Here is a 9,988-nt window from a genome sequence, read left to right on the forward strand (position 1 = left end):
ACGCGTCTCCCTGTGCGTCCTGTGTACTACGCAAACAGCAGTGGTGCACGCAAGGTAACGTTTAACATTAACTCACCAATCTCGTATTAGACTAACCGCTGAAGAAATTAAACTTTCACCGCCAACCCCAACCAATAATTATCAATCAAAGCAACCAGCACCGAAAGCTTACCTTACATCGATTCCCACAGTGCGTGGGTTCTGCATAATTTATTTTTCAGTAAGGCGCAGACTTCAAACTTTAGGGTTTTCTCTTGCAAACCAAAATGAGCCTTATTGCGAGTGGTCATGTCGCTTGCTCTGATAGCATTTGTTTATCTGGAACTTAAAGTGTTATTTATCGGAGGTCATCCAGATGACAGCAGCAGTCTCACAATGCGTAGCCCTTGTGCCCTCTATGACAAAGCCATCAGCTGCAAGCCACCTTTGTTTGCTTCCAGACATTTTATGATGTATGTTCAACGAAGTTGTGAAGACCTTTTAAGAAGATATAGTCGTCTGGTCTAATATAGGGCCCTATAAGGTAAAACTACTCCAATATGTTTTTATTTAAATCTCCTGACGTCAAATTTGCCTAACCACGGACGCAAGCATCGGGCGGTTACCCGCAGGGTTGTCTGAAAAGACCAATCAAACGCTCTCCTCGACTATAAGAGGTCACTTTTGTTTGCTTGAAAAAGAAATAACATTGCCTACACTGAGCGGCTTGTCTTGTCTAATTGGCTGACCAAAGGCGAGGAGCACACTCAAGTGGAGAGGGATTCGATGGGGCTGAGCCAGTGCACTGAAAATCAATAACCTGATGAAGAGGGTGGTGCCGGCGTCTGTGATTGCTCCGTTTTCCCTTACTTCGCTTGCGGTGGCTGGTCAAAAATCACGGCGGCATGATACGGAAGCTTAAGAATGACTCTAAATCGGATCCTCAGCAAAAAAGAGTTGGTAGAACGAGGTCGTAAACGTGCCGAAAGTGCTCGAAAACGTTACACGGCTACGCAGAAAGCTTTATTATACGCAAATAAACCCATTCTCTCCGGCAGGTGCTAGTACCCAGTGCCTGAGTGATCGGTGGCAGCCATCTTTTATTCCTTTCGGAACAGGGCAGCCTGCGGCTATTCAGAAGAAAATTAAGTTTTGTTCCGCATATTAATGCATCTTTAACGTGTACACGTCACTTTGACGCGGTGAGTTTTCGCGGTTTTGTGACGTCGTGTGATAGGCAGGTGAAGTGGGTGCAGCCCGAAAACTTTTGACCAATAGCCGAGGGCTAATGGCGAAAAGGCGTCGAATCAGAAATAACTGTTTTTCCTTTGTTCGATCAAATCATGCATAATCAGTGTGTACACGTCATATCAGATGGGGAGCTATCGCGGTTTTGGTGACGTCGCGTCACATACAAGAGAAGTGGGGGTGGTCCAAAAAAGTTTTTGACCAATTGCGGAGGGCTGATTGCAGAATTGGAATAGAATTGGAAAGTTTCGAATAGCAATATGTTGTAGCGCTCTAAGTGAGCCAAGTTTCAATTTAACGCTGTGACGCTCCTTTGGCGGCCTCAGGTTGATATTCTGTGCAGTTGCAAGCAGTTTTTAAATATTGCCAATGGTACAGCGTGCACTGCTGGTATGACTCTGAACCAAAGAACAGACTTGCAATTTCATGATGGCCCTTCATAATGAAAGTTTTCTTTTGTGCAAGGATATTCACAGATTGGGGCATTGTAGCATCGTATTATATTTTGTGCATTCTGTGCTTATTTCACATGACTCGTCTCTTATAGATTCATTAGCGGTAATGGAATATTTGTTTAATCTATCCAATGAGCTTCTTATTTGCTCATTGCATGGAACAGCTCTACCTCCAATTCTCAGCCTTGAAATTTGAGTTGTGATTGTTTTGAATAGAGTATCAAAATCAAGATGCACGTGATTGGAATCTAGACTAGAATCCAAGAAATTCCAAGCAACAATAACCTCTCATGGCAGTTGAAAACTCTTCAGGAGACCAGGCACCTATTTAATTTACTGAGCTGCTCTTGAAAATGGCAAACTTGTTTGTTTTAACACAGTTTTGCAGCAAGTGGCAGGCATATCATTGTCTCTAAGCACAACCTTTTGTCTTTTGCATCCCGAAAATTTGTCTCCTGCTTGTTGTAGGACAAATCTTGAAAAACGAGTGTTTCATAATGTTGAACCTACACGAAGTATTGGATGGGATTAGACAGTCTTCCAACAACTTCGACGTGGCGAGCCTAGCCATTAGAGGACAAGAGAAAAAGAAAAATACATGATAGCACTGTTCACCTGGATGCAACGCTTTTGGACATTCTCCAGGTAGCATAGCGTACATCTGAGAGAGAGAGTGTGACCTCGAATCAGAGGGGTGGGTCGGAGAGCCGGTTTGCAACCATTGTGCCTCATGTATGTAGTGGCAACAAAGGATGAGAAATGGTTGTGGCACTGCGGTCCACTGAATAGGTAAACGCTTATATAAAATATTCACAGTGATGGTATACTTGTAAGATACACCTGTATGTTGTGGAGTAAGGAACGTGGTTTTACCAGTCCGCAGGAAATCTCTGGCTCTAGTTGACCAGCTACACTTGAAGGACCGTGTAACTGGTGGGATGCTGATATAAACTAAGTAGGAAAGATTTCACTGTTTACATCATGAAGCAGAAATTGGGAGCGTGAGGAAGCATTGCGAGTTTAAATAACAGAATACTACTTGTCAGCATATTGCCAAGCTAACACATTGAAATAAGGGAGATGTGCTTTCAGGAAAATAGTTGACAACGCGTGCTAAGTTTTCTGGGGAAATGTACCGAAAAGCTGATCCTTACTGAATCAATAAATAATTAGCACAAATTTTTAAAAATGAAGTATACAGAAAGGCCCTTATAGGCTGCAGTGGAGAGTGGAAGACTGTAGGACTGGATGCATGTATTGCAAATCAGGTGAGAATGCAGATGGGGGCTTCTTCATTTTCATTGATTGTGCGCTCTTCCTGTACAATAGTGCTCTTCATCTCCTATTGTATAAACGTTGATTAAATCAGCAGTCTTCTCAAGTCTTGTGCATAGCAATCTTATTGTGTCTTGTTATATGAAGCCTTCTGCTGCAGTGCTTCTGAAGTCTAATGCACAGCTATATTGCAGGTTTTAAAATATCTTTCTTATAGTGAGATGACGTCAATGCTCCTATGCAAATAGCCATTGTTGAGAGATGTCATTGATAGTGTATTTACATTTTATTCTCATATTTTTCCTTGGTGAAGAGGCTGCTGCAATCTTATTTATTTTTGCTGATATGTAGGCCATGTTGTATTCACAAGGACTTAGTGGTCTTCTGTTCCTGCTAAACTGCAATTTCTAAATTTGAAAACTAGAAATTTTCTCTTCCTTTCATTTGTCATGCCCACTTGCCTAAGCTTTGCTTTGTGGTGAGTCATAGTAATTAAGATTGTTTTCAGAAGCTTGTTGCCTTATCCAATTTCCCGCAGTATGCAGGAGAGTAACGAACTATACAGAGTAAACTTATGATTCTGTTATTATTTTGCTAATGCAGGAAGCAAGATTCCAGCAAGGCCATGCGTTGAAATATCGGTGCAGATGCTCAGACAATGTAGGCTGTTCCTAGTGGTGAACCGTGAACAGTATTCTCGCTTTTATGAAAGCTAAAGGTGATTTGCTGCAGAAATTTACATTTTTAGAGCTCACTCGCATACGCTTCTTTCTCATTTTGAATCATTATATACTCTTTATTATATTTATACTTTTCTATACAATCATTTCTTGCAGGATAATATTAAGCATGATGTTTAACTTGCACTTATGCATGACCACCTGTGTTTAAAAAACATGAGCTGACACTTTTGAAGATTCCTTCAGTAACCGGAGTATGGCTGATTTGTTAAAGATTATTTGCTTATTTATGTACTCGCATGCTACAAGCCTTTATATTGCATTACCGCACCGAGTACAAATAATTTAGAAATTAACAATGTATATTAAGCCACTTCATCCACTTGTAGTGGTCAACAGAGTACATTGATCGACAGTAGTTTATTTTACGAGGCTCCATTGATACTAAATACTAGCAAATGGGGAACAATTAGGCTTTTGTTTCGCCGTCGCAAAAAAAAACTATATTTAAGCGACATATTTTATAACGGACCATTCAGTGCTTTCACATTACGAAAATTTAAAGAAACCGAAATTGTAACTCAAAATGTGTTACACAGCATGTTTAGCTCAGCGAACTCTCTTATTCGAATTGGAAAAAAATAATCTAGGTGCTAAAATGTTCTACATCATTTTCGTGCTCAAGTAATCTTGTTGAAGAGCAAAAATTCATAATGATGCTCCTTGCTCAAATCCTATTTAAAGCACGTTCATGTCTGGAAAATATTGTTTCAGACTATCGAAAATGTTGCCCAGTCAAGCTTACATATACTTTCCGATTGAACTTTTCACAATACTTTGCCACAACGTTGATGTACAAAAAATAACAAGTGTGTTTCTTTTCGTGTGCTTGCTCAGTAATTCGTGCACTTTCTTAATTGACCTTTCCAATGTCCAAATTTTTTCAAGGCCATCAAACTTAAATTTTGGTATTTGCAATTTAATACTGAAAATTTACTCGTTTAATGGACACAAAGCACTCCAGGTAAACTTTGGCTCGTTCAGTGTTACCATGTAGTTTCTCCTTATATAGGGACACTTTTGATAAATTCTTATTTTTTAGCATACTTTTGTCGGAAATTAAAAATGTTCTTGTGCTTACAAATCTGTTTGGTGATGGAGGATGTTTAGGTTATTGTTATTTATGCATATATTGTACTGTGCATTCTAGTATGGAATGAATATATTCACATTTCCCTTGTGAATACAGTATCATGTGTCTTGCCGGTCTGTATTGCATATTAACAGATATGGATAGCGTGATAACCACTGCGGTAGATATACACGTGCATAAAAGCACCTTTGCTAGGTTATACTTCTGTTGTGAAGACAGGCTTTGCCCTATACATTTGAATTACTAATATTTTATACGAACCACACGTGTAAATCTTGTGTATGCACTCTCGAAGCTTCAAGCTTGGCTATCGGTTGCCGTGTTTGGTAGATGAACTTGAACCTTCTGGCACATACGAGAGTTATGCGTATATCAGTATAAGTAGTCGTAATTCAAGGGGTGTACAGCCGAGGCACCCTTCCGTGCATACTGCATAATTAAAAGGGTGTACACCCTTCCAACATCCATGAATATGGGTGTTAGTGTGGATTAGCACCCTAACACCCTAAGTTTATTATTGCTGGGCGTTTTTATTCTAGGGTTCTATAATAGCACGCTAACTCCAGGGTGCAGGCAACATAATCCTTAGGGTGTCCGTCTGGCGACAGACTTACACCCTTAAGGTTGTTAAAATGTTTAGTGTGTACGTTCTCTAGCGCACCTGATCCGGGCACTCGTCCCACGAAGCTCGTCACCTGCGTAGCACAAGCGCCATCAGTGTTCTACGTGGCCACCAAATTGAGTTCACCGGCCATTCCGAACTTCCAGGCCGAGGAGGAGATGTTAGATACGGGCCATTATTCAGCATAGCCGTCCGCACGCCAAGTTTTACTCCAGACGCCAGCGATCGTTTCTCCCCTGGCGGAATAATTTCAGCTCCCACAGGTGTACGTTTCCGCCGCTTCCCTTCAAGACAGGGCTCGCGGTTAGCTCGCGCCACGCGCGAAACGCCTCTTGTTCGCGATGGCGCCTGTTGGGATGACTGTAAATTATTATTGTGTTGTTGAATGCCACAACAGCAATGTAAGCACGAAAGGATTGATTGCCGCCAGTGGAATTCTTCCGATTGACAAGAAAATGGTACGAAAAAAGCAGACGACAGACATGGATTACTGCGGTATACGCCGAACATAGTGAGTAAACAACTGACAAACGAAGCGATCTCTTCCATTGATCACTCTTGAGTGTATGACCGTTTTTACATGTAATCCGCATGAATCTCATGATTACTGGGTATATAATCATTTTATTAAATTAAATACTTTCAGTTGTTAGACCAGCGCTTGTCCTGTCTTCTTTCTCCTATTTTATTTGTGTGTGCACTGCCCAAGAATGTAAACCACTTTTGTTGCATGCGTTAGCAGTGGCCGGAGTTCACGCGTACCGAAAGATTGAATATGTGCACGAAGCATTGAACATGACCGGAGTTCATTCCTCCATCGCCACTGCACCGATCGGTCGAGTTACACGCCCGCGTCTTGATCGCGCCGACATTTCTGAAGCAAAATGATTACTAATGCTTTCAAGTTGTATCATGACCACTGCTGAAATGTTGCCAAGCTATTTGCACTGCTGCCTCTGTTCTATAATTTAGGGGACGTATTAGTTAAATTTGTGTGCGCATGCCGTATTTGCGCTATGCGGCGACATATTTTGTAGATTTTTGCGCAGTGTTGATGGAAATTAGTTGTCCCCAACAGAGACAACACAGACTTGTAGAAAACATTTTGTGGGAAACTGCAAAAATGACGTATGTCAAAATGACGTAAATGATGTATCGTATGTGCCAACGATTTTTCCGGTGGTACATACGATGTCGTTTCCGATTACCTGCTCCGCGTCACTTACGGGGCTAAGCAGACGGTGCCCTTTCACCGCATAGCAGCCGTGAAAGAAACTGTCAAGTGCACCGATTTTTTAAAGGCTAATAGAAACGCGTACATCGTCCTTCGAATAAAACATCCACACACAAACACACACAGAGGCATACACCACGCGCGGTACGAAACGGGCCCAAACACGCGCAGTGCAAGAGGCAATCAAGGCGGCGCGAACGAGATATGGGCGAGATGTAAACCCGCTAGTTGAATTTTACACCGCATGCGCCACTCTCACGCCCATGCGACAGCGCCGCTCGGCGGGGCCGTTGTTGCCTATCCGTGTCCGAGCGCGACCCCTCCAGACAGGCTGGCTATCCCGTTATCGCGTGTCGCGCGGGGAGCTTTTGTCTACCCCCCCCCCCCCCCCCCTGTGTGACGCTTCCCGAACGTCTACATGGAGGTCGGCACATTTCGAGGTAGTTGACCTTAGCCGCTGGAAAAGCTGTTTTGCAGCACTGCAAGGTCGTTTAAGGACGGCCAGGCGAGGAAGCAACGCAGGACGGATGCAGCCATCGAAGGGTAGAGCCGAGGGACTGTCCCTATTGGCCGAACATGATGCCACTTGCACAGGCCCTACGATTGGATGAAAAGGAGGACACCTGTACTAGCTCGCCGATTGGACAAAGATGACGTCGCCACGACGAACTGAATAGGTTTTAAGCCAGAGAACCATCGGTGAGAGAGAGACGTTCTTCTTGCCACGGACAGCAGCGTACAATTTTCTACCAGCGGTAGTCTAATTTTACTGTTATTTTACTTGTTTCTAAATCATTTACATAGTGTAAATAAACCTCAACATCTCCAACTTCCCCTGAACTCCCACACGCAACGGTAAAGTCAAATAATGGGTAGCAGTGATGGAATACAACAACACGCTACCCTGAGTTCCAATAGCGGCCGGCGAATTTCTACTTGTCTTGATTTAGTCAAGGCAATTTGGCATTTGGCCATTCTCACTCTGTTTGTCTACCTTTAAAACGGTGCGAAGTGTAGACTTAGCTTCTTCAAGATACACAGCTAGCTGTGTTTAGTGTAATGTTCGCAAAATATATAAACATCAAATCAAGCGTTACTACGTTTTAAAGAAGCTTTTATTGTTTCCTTGAGGGAAGCTTCTCGTGTTGTGCTGTGAACGAGTATATATGCCTAAGACAGTACATTATAGCTGCACGCCAAATGTGCAATGTGTTCAGCACAGATACGTCAGCGATTTACATGTGTAATTACCGCGCGCACACACACACAAAAGAACGTGCTGAGATGCTCCTTAGTAATAGCCTGAAAATAACCTATAACTGACCTCTCGGATAGTAACGAAAAAGGCCCACCTGACTGCTCGACGGCAAACTGAAGTGAAGTGACGATGAACGCGGAAAAGGCACTGGTGATCCACATTGCGCTCTGTACGTCGTCTCCAGCACAGCAGTGTCGAATGGCGCAGGCGCAAATGATTCTGTAATCAGCAATGGACAGGATTAGCTTATCGTGGTTAGCGATTCACGATAAAATGTATCCAATCATACAAATAGCTATTGACAAGAGGATACGTTATTAACTTGGGCATTATCAGCGAAGTCTTTCTCAATGGCTCATTTTATCGCGTTCATTGGCATTGCCTGGTAGAAGAAAAAGTAAACAAATGAAGTTTGCCTTGGATATTAGAGCCCATGTAATCTTCGTACTTGTGCCTGCTTGCTGTGTTTCATAGTGTTTGACCATGACTGTTTTGTGACTGCGTTGACTGTGCGCATCGTGTTAGCCCTTGTTTGTCCCAGCACCGTGTTTGTCGTTTCTATTCATTCGTATCCAAGTTGCGTTGATAAATCGTTATGCGAAAGAATGATTTAGAAATCCACATGACATAAGTACAGTTAGCAGCATGTGCGGTAATTATTATTAACGTGACGACATCATATATACACTCTGCAGTGTTGTTCTTTATATAGCATGCTCACCTTCTACACGCTTGTGCCAAACTGCGTTGGACGAGGCGACACTGATTGTCATCGGTCCGTTCACATTCATGATATCACTCGTGCTAGGATGGTGGGCCCGGAAGTCAAGTAGCCTCCTGAACTTTCTTGGCACAAACAAGCTTTTTGTGTGCTTCTAACCAAACGCAATATCTCAGCATTGTCCCGTGCTGCGGACGTTCGAGTCACGAAGGTAAAGTTTTTTTTCATATTGGTAAGTTTCTCGCCACTTGGTGGCGCAGTAAACTTTTAAAGAGAAGCTGTCTTTGTGACCCCCCCCCCTCTGCACTTTCGGACCATGGCAGCAGGCTGAGTACTTGCGCTTCTTACCAAATAGCTCGCATGCAGTACGGCATTACAATCTTTACTGCCCAGGTCCAGGCTCCTGACTCTGTTATTTTTACAATATTACTCAGTGATAAAGCTTACTATAATATGCTTTATTTATGCATATATACATAAATGTCTTCATTGTGACAAATATACGTCATCAACAGCGCAATCCCTTTAATATTGCGTGCCCTTATAACCTTTTTATGCCTACCTTCTGAACATAAGCTCACAATCTCAGGTATACTGCTATCCCGCCAACGCCAACTTCCTCTTCACTAGCACGCCAGTATCCTTAACGCTAACAACGCAGGAATGCAATAGTAAAACTCATAACACTTCACACAGATTTCAAAACGTGCGTTGGATCTACATAATTTGATAGCGCTACGACTCGCAGCTCACCGACCGTATTGCTTCTCGTTTTGGGCGGAGCCAGTCACATTGGTCACTACAAAGAGAAAGCTTAGAGCGTCAGCAGCACGGGACTTACGGTCAGCGATAACACGAGTTCCCCGCTATAAAGCTCCAGTCGCACAGCTGCCAGTCAGGTCCTGCGAGTTCCTTTTTTCTTCCCCCTGAAGATTCAGCGTGCCTGCGTCTGTAAGAAGGTTAGAGTCGCCGTACGCTCGAAAGTGGCGCACAGTCTTTTTCCGATGCGGAGCGCGCTCTGTGCGCTGCACGACGCAGGTCGACACAGTGACTACTCGACGCGTCCAGCGGATGCTCTCCTTTCCGTTGCTTCTTGTCGTTTCACATGACGCGGGCGTCACGCGGCTGGGGGATCAAATTTGTCCTCCGCAGTACTTCTGTCATGGTGTCGCATCAGAAACATGCGACCTGCAGTCTATGCGCTGGTACACAATGTAAGGCCGATATACGTTCTGTGAGCGCTGTAGCGAATTACCGCCATCCGTACCATACGATTCCAACAGTTAATGAAGCCAAGTAAAGCACAAGATGAGCTACTGTTACTTTTTAATTCAATTGTAGGAATGATCGCTCACAGCAGACT

The 9,988-nt window shown here is 43.3% G+C and overlaps 1 protein-coding gene across 4 annotated transcripts in view; it reads right to left on the reverse strand.

The window, feature by feature from the left end:
- Positions 1 to 9,700, reverse strand: part of LOC135907589 (uncharacterized) — a 71,952-nt gene extending 62,252 nt beyond the window's left edge. Inside the window, exons 1-2 of one of the 4 annotated variants that reach the window (XM_065439272.1) lie at positions 9,467 to 9,700; positions 7,999 to 8,123 (exon numbers count right to left, since the gene is read on the reverse strand). In XM_065439272.1, coding sequence (XP_065295344.1) covers positions 7,999 to 8,065 — 67 coding nt within the window. In that variant the 5' untranslated portion in view covers positions 8,066 to 8,123; positions 9,467 to 9,700. Of the gene's footprint in view, positions 1 to 7,998; positions 8,124 to 8,625; positions 9,436 to 9,466 lie in introns of those variants that run through there. The other 3 variants (XM_065439270.1, XM_065439273.1, XM_065439271.2) reach the window with 3 other exon arrangements.
- Between the last annotated feature and the right edge of the window lie 288 nt (positions 9,701 to 9,988).

Source organism: Dermacentor albipictus, chromosome 1 (genome assembly GCF_038994185.2).
Source record: "Dermacentor albipictus isolate Rhodes 1998 colony chromosome 1, USDA_Dalb.pri_finalv2, whole genome shotgun sequence".
NCBI classification, from domain to species: Eukaryota; Metazoa; Arthropoda; class Arachnida; order Ixodida; family Ixodidae; genus Dermacentor; species Dermacentor albipictus.